Source organism: Anneissia japonica, unplaced genomic scaffold (genome assembly GCF_011630105.1).
Source record: "Anneissia japonica isolate Jap-2015-1 unplaced genomic scaffold, ASM1163010v1 scaffold573_len2283161_cov171, whole genome shotgun sequence".
NCBI lineage: Eukaryota > Metazoa > Echinodermata > Crinoidea > Comatulida > Comatulidae > Anneissia > Anneissia japonica.
Window position 1 is genome coordinate 718,178 of NW_022719802.1, and position 22,751 is coordinate 740,928.

Sequence of the window (22,751 nt, forward strand, 5' to 3'; positions counted from 1 at the left end):
ATATGGAACTGTTTATATTGCAGTTTTATAAGTTAAACCTAATATTTCACATTTTACTTTGTCTCATTATTTTAACAGAACACTAGAAAATTTGGCACTTTGCCAAAGAACCTAATGGCAAACAGAAATCTGAGGGCTCTCCTTCCGAAAGTGTTCGATGGCTTAGACACTACACTGATCAAACTGAGTATGCTGAATGAATGCTTTACTCCAAGCAGTACAAAAGGTACCATATAAACTATTAGTATATTCCTAACCAAGAGACACGATTGGTGACTTGAAACGTGACTTTGACTTGTGAAGCCAGGCACTCACTGCGTCATACGACTGTCATGTGACGAATCCAACTCCGCTCCCTGCAAGCGCTAGACGACACAATGCTGTCTGCTGATTGCTGGTGGCAGTCTGAATGGATGGTTTTTAAAAACAAACTGTTGCGTGCAAGATGCAATACAAGATAAAGTCTATTGCAGATTTAAAAGTAGAACAGTTTCACATATCCCTTCTCGCATCTTTTTTCAATTACATTACTAAAATGTATAATAATGATAAAGGATTTCACAAATATAGTTATGTTTAGTTTGTTTATATTTATTTTGAAAAAAATTAACTTGTCATTGTTCCCTTAAAACTGTTAGAATTGTCTGCCTCAACACTGCATTGAACTACACTAGCATGTATTCAATGTGTGTATTTTTTCATTTGAATTTTTATAGATACTTCAAATGGTATACTGATGGGATGTCTACAACCGCTGCAGAAGTCCATCCATTATGGGATTACTGGTCGTACAGCTGTCACTTTATTTCGATCTCTATTCCAGTATTTCAGAAAACACCACGATAGTTATCTAAAAAATGAAATCTTTAGGTAAATGATAGAATTTTATTAAAAATAAAAAGCCAAGCAAAGGGCTGGTGATCTTGTATTGTAAAGTTATTACAATGAATGAATCATCATCATATTTAGTTGAATGCAGTGGTGGCGCCAGCGGGGAGGAGGGACAGAGCCTCCTGTCAGCAGGCCTGGACCTGTCGTCCGAATAACCTTATTTTGATTGCCAATCTAAAAGCACATTTTGGACCATAGTAATCCGTAAAAACTGGCCTTGTGAACCCTACCTGGGATTTTTTATTCTGAGCTGTCAACCGAGGCTTTGTTGGCCTCTTGGTTCCGACCCCTCCGTCAGACATGTCGGACCCCTTGTTAGCAAATTTTTGGCATCACCGTTGGATGAATAGTGCATAATATTTTAGGAAAAGATCAAAGGTCAATTTCACGGAAATTTAATTTTTTACCCTGAGCATAAAAGAATATAATGGAATGACGTCTATCATACATGGCCTGGGTATTGTTCGGTATTCAAGCACAAGGCGGAATATAAGAGAATCGCCCATATACATAACCTGCTTATTATTACGTGGTATTTCAGGCAGAGGGCATGGGTATGCACTATATATGGATTGACTTTCTCTAGTTCCTATATAGGACTATTGATACTGTAAAATACAGAAATGCAGATAAATCTGATGCGCTCTGACCTGTGCTAAAATTGATTTGATGAATGGATAGCTGAGAAGAATTTTATTCAGGATATTTGGAACGATAATGTATATAAAGTTTAGCGATTGATTGGTTGATTGAATGATTGATTGATGGAATGATTGTTTGATTGGTTGCTTGATTGATTGACTGAATGATTGATTGATTGAAAGTAGACAAGTAAGTTGATGACGGAATAAACCCAATTTATAAATTTTTCAAACAGGTTTTATGTGGTTGTCAGAATCTTAAATATAATGTTTAATTAGTGAATATATTCTTAATTGATATTTAAGTATTTACTATGAATTATAAAAAGTCCTATGTATAATAGTATTACAGTATTAATTATTTAATAATATTTTGATTTTTTTTCTCTCCTCAGTTTATTATTAAGTACTGTCTTAAAGCATCCTGTTTTTGCCCCGCATACCATCAATTTCCTTCATTGTGTACAAGAGGTGGTTCCTCAGAGGTAAGACATACATTACATTGTGAATAAATATTTTATCCTTTCAAATTTTGTTTCCCAAGGTCGGGGTTTCCATCCATAGCTGTGCATTTTGCTTGTGTCCTTAAGGCAAGGCACTTTACATACATTGCTTCAGTCTACCCAGCTGTAAATGGGTACCAGCGAATTGCTGGGAGTAAGCTGCAATGGATCAACGTCCTACCCAAGGGGAACATCACACTCTCATCTGCTTCACGCTACTTGAAATTGGGGATAAACTCAAGCCCTGGGTGCCTTGTGGCTTGGCAAGGATTTACTTATTTACATTTCTGTTGTACTTTTTTTTATTGCATTTTCTGTTCTTTTTAGTACATTTCCAGTGGACCTTTTGAGGGCAACTGCAGAGGATATTCTGCAACTCAATCCACATGTAATATTGAAGAATCTCAACAACTATTTGAAGTTACTAGAAAGAATATCAGCAGAGAAAAACATTAATCCAAAGGTAAATAATACTAATATAGCACTAAAGTTAAAATTGATTAAAAGCGCTAAATGTGGAAAATAAGGCATGTAGTAGTTTTAAGTCAGTGGTTCTCAAAGCTTTGGTAATTCAGACTGTAACCAAGGGTGGGGGGGGAATCCCTTTTTGACAGGTTTACTACTAATATAGTACTGCTGTTGATAAACATTTATGAGTTATACTTAGCCTGTTGGAAGCTCCCTTCCCATGAACCTGGTTATGGGCTTGTAATTTTTGGCGACCCAATTCCTTGGATTTTGAAAAATTGATACTCAAAATGGGTCATTAAGTGAAGTAAAATTTACTTGAATGAAACTTTGAATGTGCTTCCTTTACAACAGCTAATTTTAGCATGATAACAAATTCCATTTTTGAAAAAAATCTTGAGAACTTGAGAACTGCTGTTTTACATTTACATTTTTGGAAGCCCATATTCTTTTTGATATGCTAGTAAAAATGTTAATGTGATGAAGCATGTATTTAGAGTTATATCTAAACTGGCAGAACTGATTTTTGTTTTCCAGCCAACCTTAGGTTTCGTACATCAGCTGTTGCTAAGTTCAGATATATGTGCTGAGGGAAATTGGTTGTTTGGCAACAGTATTCTAGCAGTTTGTAATAGTTGTATGCATCATCATAACACCACAGATATTTTTACAGGTACAGTATTTCTTTTTTACAGTTTTATTATATGATTAAACAAAAATGCTTGTTTATTTTCACAAATGAATCATGATCATTATGGGTCACAAATGAATGATGAACATCATGAGGCAAAAATGGGCTGTTGACATCATAGGTCATGAAATTCATGGGTCACAAATGGGCCAAGAAATTCATGGGTCATATTAGATCATGAGCATCGTGGGTCACAAATGGGTCATGGATAATGAGTATCATGCAGGCACCCATGTAATTTGAGAACTGCTGTTTTACATTTACATTTTTGGAAGCCCATATTCTTTTTGATATATATGCTAGTAAAAATGTTAATGTGATGAAGCATGTATTTTAGAGTTATATCTAAACTGACAGAACTGATTTTTGTTTTCCAGCCAACCTTAGGTTTCGTACATCAGCTGTTGCTAAGTTCAGATATATGTGCTGAGGGAAATTGGTTGTTTGGCAACAGTATTCTAGCAGTTTGTAATAGTTGTATGCATCATCATAACACCACAGATATTTTTACAGGTACAGTATTTCTTTTTTACAGTTTTATTATATGATTAAACAAAAATGCTTGTTTATTTTCACAAATGAATCATGATCATTATGGGTCACAAATGAATGATGAACATCATGAGGCAAAAATGGGCTGTTGACATCATAGGTCATGAAATTCATGGGTCACAAATGGGCCAAGAAATTCATGGGTCATATTAGATCATGAGCATCGTGGGTCACAAATGGGTCATGGATAATGAGTATCATGCAGGCGCGGATCCGGACCTTCGCCCAGGCTAAGGTCAGGGTGAGAAATAAAAATAAAATGTTTACCATTTTTTCCAACAATCATACTTACTTTTCTTGACACTTATTTTGAACACTGCCATTAGGACATTGTTTAAATCCACACCAGTCTATATCTTAAGATTTTACACTGATTGTACTGTAGGCAGTATCAGAGAGGTACATTCCCATTACATTATGTTTTTCCATTTGCGCATGATACAGTGCATGGCAATTGTTGTGTAGGCTAACCACCACTAATACAGAGTCGTTTAGCTCAGTCGTACGTGTGTCTGTTGGCATTGACACTGTGTTTTTAGCAGTGTTTTAAAGTAATAACCTATCAGACGTTTACATAAACAACAATGTACTTTTACTACTGGCGGTGTACTATTATTGTTTTCAGCAACAGTGGCGTATCCATGATTAGGAAGGGGAGTGCCGATGAAATGAGCGTTCACACCACGTCAGCTCCACCGTGGTTGGCAGTGACGCAAAAATTTCAGTATTTCATACCTCTGGATGCCCGGAAATGGAACTTAAATTACCTTTTAATTCTTTCTATTTTTGACGAATTTGAGTAAAAAATACCCAATTAATTAATTAGGTACCCGAAAATGAAACTTAAATACTTACAATTTTAAAGACTACCAAATTCAACTGAGCCCAACCATGCCCTTCATGAACTCAGGCTGAGGTGAGGAAATGTTCAGAATTGGGGAATGGGACTTTAATACTTTAAATGTCGGTTATTTTTTAACATTTATAAAGGGGCACTTTATATTTTCGTAAACCTCTGAAGGATGGGGGTGCTAAGGCACCCTGAGCACCCTGGATACGCCTTCTTTCTGTCTCCAAATGCCGTACCAAAACCTCCGGTCAATGTTCTTTTACTTTTGCTTCTGCCTATTTCTGGAACCAACTTCCAAATACTTCTTCCAACTCCTCTATTTGCAACTTTAAATCACAGCTTAAGACCTATTTGTTTTCCGTTGGCTTTTCACATGTGTTGCACCTTTGATCTTGTTTGGAATTGGCGCCATATAAATTTGTGATATTATTATTATTGGGATTACGCTACAAGGATGTCCTAAAGTGCGACCTAACTTCCTTTGACATTCCATTATCATCCTGGGAAGAACTGACGCAAAACCGCTCTACTTGGCGCAACCTTCTTTACAACGGACGCACGCATTCTAATGCTGAATACATCAACCACTGTAACAAGAGGAGGGAGCAGAGACACCAGAACTTCCCAAAGTCGAGTTAAAGGGGGTACCACATGACAGATGTCAACCTAAATCATTGTACTCGATGTAAAGGCCAATGATGATGATGATGATCTTCCTTGTCTCTCTCTCCTTATCGGGCGGTTACTGATCAGGGTCGTAGCCATGAGAATTGATATGGTCAGGTTGCGACCCCATGTCGGGGTTCAGTGGCCGGGGGCCTGGAAAAAAAATTTGCTATTTCTCCATTGCATACACCAATTTTAATGATGTTCAGTTGTAGTAATCTAATACATATTTAAAAAAAAAAAATTGTTATAAACTAACATCAGGGCTATGATGAAGCAAAACAGTAAAACACTTTAAATTCAAAACAGACAGGTTTATTCAAGAGAAAGCTTGTTACTCACAACATTGTTATTGTTATTTTTATTGTTATGAACAAAAAATAATATTGCTATGGTACATTTTCAACCAATATATACAGGCGTGCATTCTTCGCGTCAGTTCGCCATGGTGAATGTCAGGGTGAGAGATAACATTATATTTAAGAAAAATATAAAGTGATTGCAGTGCCTGGTGGTCTGACAAATTCAGCTCTTTCTGTCAGAAGTGCCACCTACCTCAAACAAAGACCAAAATATAGACAAAAATTCAATACATATTTGCATTGTCTCACTATTAATTAAAAGGGACTGTAATTAAATCGGCTGTTCGATGTACTGTTGAGTTTTTTTTTATTTTTTTTTATTTTGATTTATATGTCACGGTTGATTTATATGTATGGTTAATCAAAAATCATTCACGGAGAGAATGTACATGTGCGTTGATTCTTTTAAAACCATATTGGAAGGCATATATAATTTTATTCTATTTTGTTATTTTAAAATCACAATAGACAATTATGCATATTTAATTAATTTTCTGGTGGAAGCAAAATCACACGAATCAAGTTTGGTTTTGGTCAGAGTACAGTTTTTGAAAGAATTTCATTATTCAGCTTCCTTTAACACTCTGACTGCCAGGGGTTTGAAAAAATAGTATAAGCCACCGCCACACTTTTTAGTAAATTTTAACAATTTTCCAAAGCTCGTTGAGAGTGCGTATGTGATCAGATTGACATGTAGTGAATACTACAAGAACTACAAACATTTTAGCTTTACAATGGTACAACATTCTATTCTAATCACAATCTGTGATCCGTAACAGTAAAATGAGATTTACGTAATTTCATTTTTATCATAACATGAATTTTAAACTGTAATAATTATTATATTATTAACAAAGACTAATCAACACATAACATATAACATGTACATATCAAAATTATTATGTTTAAACTTTCCTCGTCAGTGCTTGCATAAAACGTAATGTCTTGGAATTTGGATCTAACATGTGTATAATGATATTGATAAACAATCAAAATTCTCTACAATATTATGCTAAACATTTACAGAGTGGACTTCCTTATGTTGTGGTCATATTAGACTGTAATATTATTATTAAAGAAATCCATTCAACAAACAACATAAAACAAACATATGAAAGTTATCAGGTTAAAGTTTTTACATCGGTGCATGTATAAAACATAATTTCCTAAAATTTGAATCTGATATTGACAGACAAAATTCTCTGTACTGTCTATACTAATTTAACGAGTGGAATTCCTTGATTTAAGGAAATATAAATGTATATTGAGATATGCAAAGTTTAGAAGGTTAGAAGTTTAAAAGGTAAAGGAGAGAACTTCCTTATGTTGTGGTCATGTAATATCATTAAATATCATTTGACAAAAAACATGAAACATATCTAAGTTTAATATAAAGTTAAACTTTCCACTTCGGTGCATGAAAATAATGTAATTTTGGGATATATGAGATTTACATAACATTTGAGAATGTACTGAATATAAAATCTTAAATATTTTGCATTTTAATAGCAATCTGAACCCCTGAAATACTAAAATTGGGATCCAGCAGGCAGTGAATATTCCATTTGGATTTAGTGTAGATGCTTTTTACATGTTTTTATTTTATATGAATTCTATTTATTTTGTATGATTCATTTGTTATATTTTCCACAGGGCTTTGCTTGACACTTCACATCAAAGGGCCTGTTAATTAACCTTGCACAGCTACTTCTTCATCACCTTCATCTTCTTCATCATCATCATCATCATCATAATTATTATTAATTGTCCATAGCAAAGTATGAAAAACTATGAATTCAGAGTGTATTCAAAATAGACATGTCATAATGCACAAAGTGTATTTCAAAGCATCTAGAAATCAAAAACTTTTCAAGGGAGGAGCCGGAGACTCCCCCACCCCATGTCTAAAATTTGTCTTCCAGCGACAAAACATGCCAGCTCTCTTCTCATGACCCCTCCCACCATGGGAACCCATCTGTGTGATAGTCAGGATAAACTCTGTATCCGCACTTGTCAAGGGTCACAAATGGGCCATGAGTATTATGGGTCACATATGGATCATGAACATCATGGGTCATAAGTGGATCATGAATATCATGGATCATGAATATCATGGGTCACAAATGGGTCATGAACATCATGGGTCACAAATGGATCATGAACATCATGGGTCATAAGTGGATCATGAATATCATGGGTCACAAATGGGATGAATATCATGGGTCACAAATGGGTCATGAACATCATGGGTCACATATGGATCATGAACATCATGGGCCACAAATGGGTCATGAATATCATGGGTCACAAATGGGATGAATATCATGGGTCACAAATGGGTCATGAACATCATGGGTCACTTATGGATCATGAACATCATGGGCCACAAATGGGTCATGAATATCATGGGTCACAAATGGGATGAATATCTTGGGTCACAAATGGGATGAATATCATGGGTCACAAATGGGTCATGAACATCATGGGTCACAAATGGGTCCTGAATATCAACAACACAGCACTAGAACAGATTCACTCATGCGTGACCATCCTACGTTCTTTTCAAAACGTAGATTTGGTCAAATAGCATCTTGGAATCTGTACAATGAGGAGAACTAAACGTTCTCACATGCTCAGATGACTTCTCAGTGACGTTGTTACGTTCTACGTCCCATTGAGTCATGCAGCAATCGAAAGCTCTCTATAAACTTCCCCCACTGATCCCATCACTGATATATGGGTCACAGTGTATCATGAACATCATGTTCAAAAATGGGTCATGAATATCATGGATCACAAAATCATCTGATGTTCTGACTGGATTTGTTAAGCATGGTTAAGAATACAGAGCACTATTAAAGTAAAATGAGGCTTTGTATTATTTAATTTTAATAGATGTTGGCAATGTGCTTTATGTTATGCTTACTGAGTTCAACGACATCGATGTACGGGATAGAGCTCGATTTTACTATGCTATACTCACGAATTTATCCACAGAAAAGGTAAAATTAATTTTAATAATTAGCAGTTACAATTTAGATAATGAGAAATATAGATGCAAGATTTTGAGAAAAGAAATTGCTTGTACAGTAATACTTGCCTAAGTCAACTTTGCCTAACTCGACTAATAATAAAGTTTATCTTATTTTACTTGCCAAATTGTTGTGTTTTCCATAAGTTAACGATCTGTAAGACAAATTTTGCGCTTGGTTATGTTTAAAAAGCATCTTTTTACTACTTAATTAGTCTTTTTTTTAATTTATTACATTTTTGTTTGTAATAACGCTCTGAGAGATTAGTATAGGGTGCTATATTAATAACAGGAATGGTTAAACAGTACATCATAAAATGGTTATAGCAGGGAGGGTTAACCCATTGAAGTCGCGGTCCTTATAATATACGGACCAATTTACTGTCGCAGGAAGCCCGCTCCGAATTATATACGGACTGTCTTTGTTGCTGCTGCCCTCTTTTTAATGTACTATAAATTACCATAGCTAAATACAGTGTTGATGGCATTAATTATCAAATAGTTGATTGTAGCTTGTAGCTACTTTTTATATAGTTCTATGATACAATATGTGTGCTATATAGTAAAAATAAACTGTGACTAATAATGCCCACATATCTAGTAACCAATTAAAAGTTGTATAAATCTGAGTGATAAGGGAAAAACAGTAATTAGCTATAGTGTGGTGGTGTTTACTTGCAAATGGCAAATGACAATGTACAGTATGGTACTGCACAGTACTTTTTTTCTGGGAAGGAATGACCTGACTATCAGAAAGTCTCATGTATCCTGATTGTTGACCTCATTTTTGTCCGCACACAAGATTATAGGACTATAATTTTGCAATTATCAAACAAAACTCAATAAAACATCATTGACTGCCCTTCAAGTTAATAAAGGATCTTAATACAATGCTTTTGTTTAGACTGTTCTAATATTACTATAAGTTATTACATATTTATTTATTCTATTGTATTTTGATACCCAACCAACAGCAAATTGAATTCGCCACTTACAGGAGTTACTTTTGAAGTGTTCTAAATAATGCTCCTTAAAAGATAATTTTTATCAACTTGGACTTTTGGTACTTTAACCCTTTAAAAAATCTAGCAAGTAAAATTAGAAAATAACAAACTCATCACATAATATGTAGGACAATAGGAATGTAAAGACATAGTGTGTATGCTTTTATTCTTCGCTGTGCAATGTTTTCTCCTCAAGGTATCAAGGGTTCTGTCCCAGGCCAATGAATCTAGTCGTAGTCTGTCCAAGTTAGCTGACAGTATTAATATTCCATCATCCTCACCTGTCCAAAAATTCAAAAAGCAAGTGTTGCAGTTAACAAGGTAAACTGTCACCAGTTTAGAATATTTATATATTCTCATTATTAATAATTTGATACTGCCTTTGTGTTTAATATTATATTTTCGTTTAGGAACGAACAATGTATCAATACGACACACACACAACTATTTACCTATTTAAAAATAAAAATAAATATATATATATATATAAAGTATTGATCTTGTGTAACTCATGACTCATGATATATATATATACTGTCTCTTATACACATCTAGATGTGTATAAGAGACAGATATTATATATATAAGTTTGATGTAGAGGTTGTTATTTATATATATATACATATATATACATATACATATATACGCATATACATATATATACACATATTATACATATATACATATACATACATCAAGATCTGTCATCAGCCAAGAAGTTATTTAGCCTTTCTCAAACAAAGTTGCATGTTTAAGTAACAAACAAAGACAAATGATATACGTAAATTATAATGCGCCTTTGGAAAAATATATTTCTTCATTAGACGACCACAATGAAATACTTCTATGCAACAAATTCACTTCACCATTCACTCACCAAACTCTCTACTTAAATCATAAACCGCTACATATATATCTGTATACAATTACAGTACAAAATATTCCAAAAACATACGAACACAACAACCCCTACAACAACCATATTTCCTTTAATATCACTGTACATGACATCACGCCTTTCTTAACTGTTACGTGAACATAACAAAAAAGGTCTATGATGATGCATACAACTATTATAACTTTAACCGTTTTTTTTTAATGCTCAATACATGTAACAACACTCCACACAACCGCCACCCACCGACAGCACTTAAACATTGCCAGCTATTGTCAAGTGGGCTATTGCATCATTGATGCTCTCGTTTTTTCTAGGGTTTCTAAGGAGCCACCAACATTGCTGACACTACCAAACCCAGCAGATTTCACTCTTGCAGACTATCTTGACAAGATTCGTGATCCTGAAATACTAGCATCAGTCACTGTTAATTACAAGCTGCACATGGTATGTATCTCATTTACACTATAGAGTTCTTAAAAAAAAAAGTTGAGGTCTGTTTCAGCTTTTCTGCATTTTTTGAGAAGTGTTTTCAGTTTTTTATATTCATCCTTACTCTGTCGTGAATAATGGATCAAAACAATCGACAGGATATATTAAACAGTTCAGTTCAGCGTGCCTTAACCCTAAAGAGAGCCTTGGCTGCGTTTCTTTGGAAAGCCAATCTCCTTGCTTTCTCCATACCAATTGTCCAGCATCTGATGTTATATGCCCACTCAGACCGTCTCCTCCCTCTCCTTCCTCTTCCACAGATCTCTCCCTCAGTAGTTGCCAGGACCTGGCTGTAACCTCTCCTTTTTCCAATGTTCATACCTAGTTTTAATCTGGTATTTCTCTGACATTTTTCAGCTCTATCGCACAGTCATCATCAGTGAACTAAAAGAAACAAAAAAGGAACTTAACAAATAAGTCACATCATCTTAAATACAACCATTTAGTTGCAAAAATGAGGGGTTCCAAGTCCCCGCAAGTTACAGGAATTCTAGTAAATTGGGCCAACCTCCCGCAAGCGAGCAAGATTCTTCCGGGAAAAAATCCATTCCCCACGAATTCATAATTTTTGCATGTTATTACTCATCATCAATCGACTGTTGTGCAGGCGACCATGAGCTGATCCATTCCTGTCTGTTTGCAGTTAGTCCTTAAATTGGAAGTGTCTCTTCAATGTTTGACAGATAATTTGTGTGTTGTCTTCCTCTGATGCATATGCCATACAGGGTTTTATTATTAATTTATTGTCAATTGTCTAAAAGGAAGTCAGCGCCAATGGTTATCAACATGCGCAGCAAAATATTATTAGATATGTTAAGAAAGCTCATTTAACTAGATCTTGCAGAGGTTAGCTCTTCCAACGTGGGACCCCTGTATAAAATTCTTGGAATCTAGCAGGATTTGAACCCAGGAATTTTATAAACAGAAGGGGAATCACTATAAAACAAACAATAAATAAATAAATAAAAATAAATAAATAAATAGGGACAATGTAGCATCAATCTGTATCATAGTGTGTTTTGACTTGTATCACCTAAACTACTGTATAAACCAAGCATGTTTTTAAATTATTTGTTTCCTTGAAATTCATGTAGAGTGTATGTACTGTACTATCTCTCAAAAAAAATTCCATGCTATCTTGAAAAGAAGCCTAGCTTCTTTTCGAGGCTATATATTTTTGCAAACTAAAGAGCAGGCTTCAATTTGAGATGGTTTTCTCGAGATTAAGTCCATTGGGCTTGTATTCAACAGTATATTAATTGATTTGTAATAGATTTTGTATGGTGATTTGCTTGCCACAATGATATTGAACTTAGTATGAGTTATATTTTTACTCTTATTTTACATTATATTGAATTCAGGATGATGATTCAGAACTTGAGGAAGATATCAAAGACATTTATGCAATTGTTTTACATTTGGAAACTACTAGCAACTACCAGAAAATGACAGGTATAGAGTTATACCAATATTTTTGATGGATGTTGATAAAATTTCCCACATTAAGAACTTGGAAACAGGGTTTTCTATTGTTTTCCAAGTGATTTTGGCTTTGTTTAAGTTGCAAGACCTATCTTTTTTAAGCCTCGAATGGATTTGTTGGTTTTTCTATTTTGTTTTAAATATTTTTCTTAAATTGAATACTGCATTTTATTATGACATGCATTGTTATGATGTAAGCTTTTTTTTTTTAATTTCAAAAATTATTGGGATGTTTTATTTAGTTTTTATATGTATTTATTATTTTTTTGTTTATTTACAGTATTTTATATATTTTTTTGTCCATGTTATATATCTATGTATTATATATATTTGATGTAAACTTTTAATTGGAAGGTTTTATCTTTGTGAGTTGGTATGGAAATAAAGTTAAAAAATAAAAATAATGATAATGCAAGTCTTAGCGCATAATACAGTAACGTTGGTTCAATGCCGCTTAGATTAAAGTACAATCAGTTTAAGGTGAACTGATTTGACAAAATGAATTTCCTGTTTAATGATTGTATTTTCACATTTGTGTGATTGTAGATTACCAGGTGCCTCATTTAGGCAGAAGGGATGGTAGAGGTGTGATAGTTCAACTAAGTTTTGTTCCTCATTATCCAATTCCAACATCGTTTAGTGTCAGGTATTTGATGGAATTATTCTTTAATAACCTTTTACCTTGATAATGAGTCTAAATATTTTTTTTTTCAAATAAGGTCGTAATGATTTTTGACCTTTGCATTCATCTTTCTGGTACTAGTACTGGTATGGGCATTTATATTGCGCCTTTTCATTGAGGTTATAAAAGGCACAGTATGCTTTCTAGTGTGTTGAATTATTAATTAGCTGCCCTGTGATGAATCACATATCGTGTAAAGCTACGGTCTGCAACCTTTTACCACTTAAGGCCCAAAATATATTCCTACACCTTTTTGTATTGCCATAATTAGATTTTCTACAATTGATAAGCCACCTTTCAATGTTATGCCACTTTGTTGTGTGCCTTCTCAGAGTTTTAAATTAGAATATGCAGTAAAACTGTAATATTTAAAATCATTAATTGGATATATATACTGTCCTGTAGTTCCAACGAATGCTCTATTGTACAAGACAGTATCGTATTATAGAAAAATGTTATTAATTATGTTGATTTATTGATTTCAGTGCTTTGTTTAGCTTATCATTGAGTCGAACTGGTACATGTAAACTAGCAGATTTACATGTAAAATTTGAAGACCTGTTCCTACCCTTGCCTGTCTCACCTGAACTCAGGGTGTTATTATTTAAAAAGCTTTGGCAAGATATACGTGACGTGGAACAAAAAAGGTGAATTTACGTCTTTTTGCTCTTTTTGAATTTGCTAAAAAAATCTTGGACACTTTTATGTGACATTATCTCTTCACAAGACAAACATAAACACAAGATGCTCTACATAAACTATGGCTATGTTCTCACACGGCTGCTGACGGTTAGCAGGATCCGGATCCTGCTAACCGTTAGCTGCTGTGCGTCCATCCGAGAAAATCCCGATCCGGATACCAAAAATATGATGATCGAATCACTGGCCAATAAGAAACTGGAAATTGTAAATGCGTACGTGTGATTGGTTGATGATAGAAACACCCTCAACTTGCTAACCGGTAGCGCTTGCTAACCGTTAGTGGTATCCGGATACTGCTAGCGGTTAGTGCTAACCGATCTGGTGTTCTCACGCAGGTGCTAACGGTTAGCTCCCGATCCGGATACTAGGGCTCTCGTGAGAACCAGGCTTAAGTCTCATTATGAGGCTTAGGGAGTGGAGTTGTTTTTGGTTTTGAGAAAAAATCTTGTTAAGTGTTAAGCTGGGCACTCACTGCATCGTACAACGGTCGTACGACCGTCAACCTACGAATCCGACTCTGCTTCCTGTGAGTGGTACACATTGCGATTACAATGATCCATTACACACGTCGTGATGTTGCGTTCTCCATAGTGAGTATTGTTATTATTAATAAGTAATACATTCATTACCTTTTCAGTTCAACTTCTCTTTGCACTGAGTCTGTGTGTGTCTTGCAAATTACTATGGAGAGGATGAATGTAACAGTAGCCAATGATTTTGCAGACTTTACTGTCACCCATTATGCAACAGGTAATGTTAGATTAATATCTTGTCAAAGTTCTTTTTTTTTTATGTACAACAATCACAGTTGCCAAATACATACACTAGTACACAAATAATGAATGTTTTGTATTGGTGCAATGGGAAGATTATTTTCATGATTTGACAGATTGACTGTTCCATTCAACGAGTCAGAGCCTAGTCAATCTTTCAATGAATGAAAATATTCATCCTATTGCACGAATACAAAACATTCATTATTTGTTTTATAACACACCTAAAATAGATCCTTATTATTTGATATATTTAAAAAAAATAAAGTTACCTTTCTTCAGAATGGAATAGTCGATCTTCTTTCAACCACTGGCAACATTTTATTAGGTAGAGTCATTCAAGGGCACAAAACAAATGGAACAAAAAAATGCATGATGAAAACTTAATGAATGAGTGACCAAATGGTGTACATAACCTATGTCACATGATACGAAAACCCACCATGAATGTTTTTAGGTCACACAATGGGAAAGAATACTTTCATGAGTTCAAAGATTGACGGTTCATTTCAACTCAGTTTTGCCTCGTCGCATGTAAAAGTCAATCTTTCAACTCATGAAAATGTTCTTCCCATTGCGCTCATAAACATTCATTTTTTGTATAATATGTGTTTTATTCATACAACATATGTATGTTTTTCTATTTATTATTGAACTTTAAAAAAAAACAACTTATTATCTGCTTCTCGTATTTTTGCATCTTCCTATGTATTATGTTGTTTTGATCTTGCTTTTTTACTTATGTTTGTTTTTTTTTTGCCTTGGTGATCCTTCGTTAGTGCTCTCCTTTTTTGGTAATCCTTGGAGGGCTTTTTGTTGTATTTTTCTTTTTCCTGAAATGTAATAAAAATAATAATAAGAATTTTAAAAAACTTTAGTTACTTTGAGGTTTTGTCTACTTTTCACCACTCATATCTTTTAATATCAGCCACAATTTATATGTTTTAATAAATGTAATTTTAAAACATTGAATTTGCATTCAAGTTGATTTTTTCCTTTATTTTCAGGAGAACAAGAGAAGAAATGGTTTGTTGGTATTTTCCTTCCTCCACAAAGTCATCTTTTATTAAGGATTGCTAGTAATGCTTGTAACTCAGTAGTTTCCATAGCAACGGATAATTGGAAAATTCTTGCCCTTGTTAACAAGTATCTGCATGAGCTAGAGAATCAGTAATTGGTCAAGGGAAAAACCCATTTTTTTCTCTGTAAATACAGAATATCAGGAAATTAATGTTAACATGTATTATTTTTATTATTATGTTATCATTTATTTACCCAGGGTAAACTAAAAAAAGTAGCGAAAGTGTAAATTTAAACTTCTTTTCATTGGGCTCAGGCATATTGTTATAATATGCTTAGAACACATCAAAGTATTACTATACCATTATGCAAATACAAATAAATGTGGAAAGAGGAAAACTACAGTATTAAAGTATAGAGAAAATTTATAAGATGTTATTTTAGATGAATTTTGTGCCTCATTCATGTCACATGGATGGGTTGTAAAATGTGGACAGATGATCAAAGATTATACTGCTACCTGTAACAGACGCCACTTATTTTACAATCGTTGACTTTATGGAATGATTTAGATTCTACACAAGATTTAATTTTAAGCTGATATTTAACTAAGTATTGGAAAGTCACCTTTACTAGTGATTATACAGTATTCATGCGGTTGGCGCATCGGGTGTGGCTTGGACTCCCAACCTTGAGGTCGGGGTCTCAAAACTCTAGCTGTGCAAATGGCTTGTGTACTTAGGCAAGGCACTTTATCTACAGTTGCCCCTCTCTACCCAGGACTACACGTGGGTACCTGGTAGGTTTGAACACAACAGCGCTGATTACAAGCTGCAATATTATGTAATTATATTATGAATCCGCCACTGTTGACTTCTTAAAGGTCGTCTCTTTTGCTGATGATACCACTCTATGTTACTCAAACCAAACCAAATTACTGATTCCCTCCCAACACATAAATCATTGGTGCACTTACAAGGTGTGTCAGTCTGCCATTTGATCTTGATTTTCTTCAACAGGAATCTTGAAATTTTAAAATTTGGTGTGTTCTCTTTTTTTTTATTATTTGTAAAGAAAAAATTCTGATTTACTCATCATGATTTTTCAGTTTAAACCTGATTAGATTTTAACATGTTTTTTTAAATTTTTTTATATAGATTTTTATAAAAAATTATTTGTGCTTTGAGAAAGCCATTAGTAGATTAATTTTTATGCAAGCGATTGTCAAGCATTATGATACACTTTGTGTAATATTGTACATTACCAGTACTTAGCAGTATGATTTGTTGTCTCTCTTTTTATAAACATGATGTGAAGCTATGTATTGTTTTATATTGATATATATATATATATGTACTATATTTTATATTATTAAATCCCTCCTGAATTAGTAAACTATTCTACTTTTATATTGTGTATGTCTTTTTGTGTTGCAGAAACCAACCATGATTTACAGTAGTACAAATAGCAGTCTTTCCCCAGTGGCTAGGTAAATTATTTTTAGGTTGAATATTCTTGCATTAGTGATTGAGTTCGAGTATTAGAATTAGTGTATGTTATATTAAATCGAATCAAATTTATTTCACTTGGAATATGGACAACACATTATGGTGTTTAATCAAGTTATTAAACATAAAATATTACACAGCATTTTCCACCCCCCCCCCCCCCCCGCCCCGTTTAACAGCCCAGGACCACCCATCGTCGGAAGCCACGACTAGGTCGTCGGATCAAAATTAGCATTTTGCCTCTCAAAATAATGTTATTTTGATTGCCAAATTATAATATTATTGTCTAAAATCACAATTTGGTCCATACTTAATAAGCCATAAAAAAAAAAACTTTCTCGTGAACCCTACCAGCGATTGTTATTCCTGGACCCTGACCGATGCCCTAGTCGGCCCCTTGGTTCGGACCTCATGTCAGACCCCCAGTCGGCATGTCTCTGTGAGCCACCACTGAGAAGGCCCTCTTAACCACTGCTTGTCGGTGGTTTCAAACTGCAGGTGAACGGTGCGGCGATAGTGTTAGTGGCTGAATGTCAATGTTGATGACTGAAATTTAGTGTTTTTACCTGCTTTTAATAATTGAAAAAGAATGTTGAAGATGATGATCTTTTTAAATTATTATTTTCCACTTTTTTCGAGTATCTACATACCGATAATCAAACAAAACATAAAAAAAAAAAACATTTAAAAAAAAGGTCCTTAAGTCTAGTTATTATGCATCTATCTGTCTTATATAATAATGAACTTTGCAACATGGGCATTTAAAATGATAAGTAAAAGAACTTTTACACTCTTTTTGAGAGTTTGATCACTAGTATATTAAAATGGTAAAAAAACTTTATTATTAATATAAACGATAGGCCTACACGATACACTGTATGGTGTTTGCATTTTGGTATTCGATCTACTGATTGAAAAACGTTCTAAAAGACAAATCGGCGTCGGGATATGACGTTGTTTCGTGTGAATTGAGCAGAAAAGTGAATACTTTCGGTCGGTGATTTTCTTGTACAGTGTAAAGATGTAATTATCATTGTTATTTAGTTTAATTATTATTATTATTATTATTATTATTATTATTATTGTTATTGTTATTGTTATTGTTATTGTTATTGTTATTGTTATTGTTATTGTTATTGTTGTCGTTGTCGTCGTCGTCGTCGTCGTCGTCGTCGTCAAACTTAGGGTAAACCATGGGTAAACTAAGGTCATAGTTCTTTTTTTTCCTTTTAATATTTTCGAAAGTGGACGTGGCGGCCGCCACTGCCGGGGTGGGGGTCGAGCGCCCACTCTGCCACTGCGAGACATTTCCATGTTGTGGGTGCAGAGACGAAGTCCCTAGCAGAAAGATACAGTTTGGTTCGATGTTGTGGTAGACTAATACTGAATTTCAGGATGGGCCAGAGAGCTTATACGGAGATTATCGAGAGGCCGGCTGCAGCTCGAATCCCGTTATTTAGAGACATTGTTCATACAACAGAAAAAAAGAAGAACTGTTCGGACACACTATTCTTTATAATAAAATGTATGGAGATACTGTACACCTCCACTGGTGATAGTTAAAGATGATAATAAATATGTAAAAAAAAAAAGGTAGGCATATGTCCCCATAGAACTACAATTGAAATGACACAATAATTCAATAATTATTTCATCTAAAACTTCAATGAGGAGCTGATGGCTGTATTATCTTTTCTATCAATTAAGTAAGAAACATTTTTAAAAATTATAATTTAAAGCCTTTTGAACGGGCCACTAATAGTCCCGGGCCCCAGTGCGTTGTTGGCTACACTGTGCATACTACGCCAGTTGCCTGGTATTTGAACGTTTTTTGTCAACATTAAGATACCTTGAAAAAAAGAAGATAAGGCTCTTTACTTTTTTCTTTCACCTCTGCTCCAACCATAGTGGGATGATCTGGTACTTTCCCCCCTCTAAAAATTGCAATTTCCCCTAACCCCTCCTCCAATCAGTAAGTCAGCTACGGGCCTGGTTAGCTGAAAAATGCGAAACTTATTGCCACAGTCGAAGCCTGTTAACAGTCGGGTGAAGCCGTCATCACATACCATAGGCCTATTTATTAATTTATTTTCATTTGTATTCAAATTTATATAAACATTGAGGCCTAAACTAAAAACATCAGAATGGCATTCCACAATTAAATAAATAAAAAAAAAAAGCATCATTCAATCAGTCGATTTAAGTACAATATTGCCCATTAACAGCCAATCAAATATAATACTGTACAAAGAAGTTTATTTAGGTATACTTAGTTTTAATTATTAAATTATTATTATTATTTATATTATTATGCTGCTTATTATTCATCCATTCAAGGTCTGTTTAATGATTTTTAAATACAATGTTTATTTAAATTTCATTGACACAAAACGACTGTAACCCATTTCTTAATTCTTTAAAAAAAAAATACAAAGTAGGCCTACATTAATAACGGCCCATCTGAAGTGACCCAATTAAGGGAGTCTCAAAAGGTGCTCTCAAAAAAAATGTTGCATTTAAAATGCAACCAAATTTATTGTAGGCCTATTCTTCGGAAGGCAATATTCTGTAGCAAAACATTCCAGTGGTACGGAGCAAAAATAAATCTGTAGACCTACGATTTCCCGTTAGTAGGTAGGCTCATTGGTTATTTTGGTTTCTATGCCATAGGTTTGGATAGAATTTTGGCCTTAAAATTTTGAATAGGGACTATTAGTTTTTCTAACCTTATGAAGCAATATGCTTACTTTTTCATCACCAATAACGTGTGTTGGACATACACCTCCAATGTCAATAGTTAATCAATACGACAGTACTGTACTGTAATTGATTTTAGCAAGCAACGACATCAATCCCACTAAGCCGATATCTTCAAGACTAAAACCATATGTGCGACTATAATTGTGTTTGGTGATTGTCATTTGATTTTGTTGCCATACTAATTAAAAGTTGTATCATTGTCGTCATCAAGGACCACCATCATAAAATATTTTTGAAATAAATGAATAAAATATATCATCACCTGAGATCTGAGTTTGAAAGGCAAATGGAAAACACCCATAAAACAGCAAACGGCCATATAATGCAAAACAATTTAAAATTAAAATTAAAACGGAAAAGTAGACAAAATCCGATCAGAATGACAAAATAAACTAAGCATCCACTGGATATATATCTGTCTCTTATACACATCTAGATCGTTTCGGCCTTCTAGGCCTCATCAGTGCAGCTAGGGTAAAGATGAAGACCAAACGTTATGACCAGCTTGAGCAGGGCCTAGGCTAGCCCGACGTTCAATATATCTATATATATATGCGAATTATTATTATTATTATTATTAATTATCATTGTTTATAATAGTGAGATAATACGAATAATGAAGGTATCAGGGGCGGATTCTTCATTCTTCCCTTTTCTTCCTTTTTTTTTTTACTTTCCATAAAGGTTGGTTGGCGTTGGGGCGGGGGGAGCCTAAATCTTCCCCCGATAATAATGGTATATGAATATGATGATGATGATTATTATGATGATGATATTATTATTATTAATATTATTTGGCCTATTATTATTATTATTATTATTATTATTATTATTATTATTATTATTATTTTGTTACTAGTCTAGTCGTATTGTGTTTTATTATTATTATTATTATTATTATTGTTATTATTATTATTAATTACTTATAATTTATTGATATAATTAAGTTATTATTTTTCGACAGTGTTCTTTTCCTTTAAAATTATTAGGCCTACCTCATATTGTCTGTAAATTCAGTTTGTGACAGTTTATCTGATACAATGTGCATGTTTCTCTTCATCTGTACATTTCATTATACCACGTCACAAGAGAATTGGAGGCTTCCATTTTCTTGCTTCTAAACTTTGGAATAATCTTCCAACTGACCTTTAGACATATCTCCGATCCTAATCTTTTTAAATGTGCACTCTTGAAGACTTACTTTGCATAATTCTCTTTTTGCTGCTTTTTCCTTTTGTGTTTTTATTGTTGTAATCTGTTTATTTGTCTTTGTTGTTTATGTGACCGTTGTACTGTGATGCTTCAGATTCCTGAATAATGACTGATTTTGTGCCTACCATTGTTTTCCTGAATTATTGAGCGGCTTGGCTTGCGCTTCATAACGGCAAGGGAAAGGCGCAATATAAATACCTAATAGTACCAGTTTAAAATAAACTGCCCTAATAAGTATACTCACTTGGGATTTTACATCTCCCTGAATTAATTAATCAACACATAACAGTTTAGTTAGTTTATGGAGGAAGTAAATTCGAAGTACACTTTTAAAAGAGGTTCAAATTGACGCCGTGTGTTCAGAAATTCATACCAGTAGATTAATAACCAAACAATCATAACAAAAGTAAGATTGAAACAAAATAAAAAACAATAAATAAATAAAACCATTCCTTGTACAACAACCGATCCTGACACTGATGGAGGAAGGATATCCGAATAAAAACGTGGAAAACTAAATAGAATAGTTACTCTATCTTGTGGGTCAATATTTAAAAAAAAAATCAATATTATGAATTAATTTAATTTAGGATGGAAAGTAGATTTTATTAATCCATTATTTTAGCCATTTTATCTATTAGTGTTTTAAATATTACCATTATTTTTTGGCCAAATATAATCATGCTTAAATTAAAAACTGCCATGATAGGCCAATTACTGTATTCCGAAAAGAATTAGCTGATTGTAGTGAGTGTGTGTGGTGACGAAGAACACCGCCGCCCGCCTCCGTCGGTGATTCGCACTCTTGCGCTTTATTGATAAACAAACCTGGCAGTGGGTGTACAGCTGAAGTCGTGATGTCGGGGTGTGTTTTTGCAGATTTGTAATGAATATCTTTCTTTTTGCCATCTCAAATCTGCTTCCACTTTTCCAGTTAAAATGGAACTTCTTCAAGCAAGAGATCATTATATCATCCATGATAAAGACAATAGTCTGTGGTGTAATCGCAACAACGGGAGCCTTGTCCCACACACAGGTAGGCTAGGCCTAATAAGTAACGTAAACGTTTTCGTGAAGACAGCAAGAGAAGCGCTACGAGAGGTCGCGAGAGTTGGCATGATACGGTGGTTATGGCTAGGCCTAACTAATTGGAATTTTCTTGACTAATAACTAGGGCTAGCTAAGTTCATTTTTTTATTGTGGATGCACAGTTCGACTACAAACTACTAATTAGGCATGGGCCATCAGTCATAATGTGCGTCGGTCGGTGGAGACACGGGGGTCGGGGTTAGGAACACGTATATGCCTAGGATAGGCCCCCTGTAACCAAGTACCTGGGTCCTACTAAATACCACACGGGACCACTCGCGACCACACGGAACCACTCGCGACCACTCGGGACCACACGGGTGCAAAAATGATAAAAAATATTACCACACGAGAGTAGAAAACTACTTAATAATCAATAGAAACCAACTTTTAGTACGGTAGTTATCCAAATTCCGTTAAAAATCTATGTATCTTGATTTTGATTTGTTGGTTTTTCCCGCTGTGTCTCGGTAATGT

The 22,751-nt window shown here is 34.3% G+C and overlaps 2 protein-coding genes across 2 annotated transcripts in view; both read left to right on the plus strand.

Annotated features, from left to right (window-relative positions):
* LOC117110991 (AP-5 complex subunit beta-1-like) overlaps positions 1–17,108 on the plus strand; it is a 32,883-nt gene extending 15,775 nt beyond the window's left edge. Inside the window, exons 14-27 of the mRNA XM_033253848.1 lie at positions 79–226; positions 717–870; positions 1,928–2,017; positions 2,363–2,498; positions 3,041–3,181; positions 3,572–3,707; positions 8,520–8,626; positions 9,856–9,980; positions 10,872–11,001; positions 12,408–12,498; positions 13,075–13,174; positions 13,696–13,857; positions 14,550–14,662; positions 15,693–17,108. Of these exons, the coding sequence (XP_033109739.1) occupies positions 79–226; positions 717–870; positions 1,928–2,017; positions 2,363–2,498; positions 3,041–3,181; positions 3,572–3,707; positions 8,520–8,626; positions 9,856–9,980; positions 10,872–11,001; positions 12,408–12,498; positions 13,075–13,174; positions 13,696–13,857; positions 14,550–14,662; positions 15,693–15,859 (1,800 nt within the window). The 3' untranslated portion in view covers positions 15,860–17,108. The remainder of the gene's footprint in view (positions 1–78; positions 227–716; positions 871–1,927; positions 2,018–2,362; positions 2,499–3,040; positions 3,182–3,571; positions 3,708–8,519; positions 8,627–9,855; positions 9,981–10,871; positions 11,002–12,407; positions 12,499–13,074; positions 13,175–13,695; positions 13,858–14,549; positions 14,663–15,692) is intronic.
* A 4,886-nt stretch (positions 17,109–21,994) lies between these two features.
* LOC117110986 (phosphatidylinositide phosphatase SAC2-like) overlaps positions 21,995–22,751 on the plus strand; it is a 34,595-nt gene continuing 33,838 nt past the window's right edge. Inside the window, exon 1 of the mRNA XM_033253843.1 lies at positions 21,995–22,221. Coding sequence (XP_033109734.1) covers positions 22,125–22,221 — 97 coding nt within the window. The 5' untranslated portion in view covers positions 21,995–22,124. The remainder of the gene's footprint in view (positions 22,222–22,751) is intronic.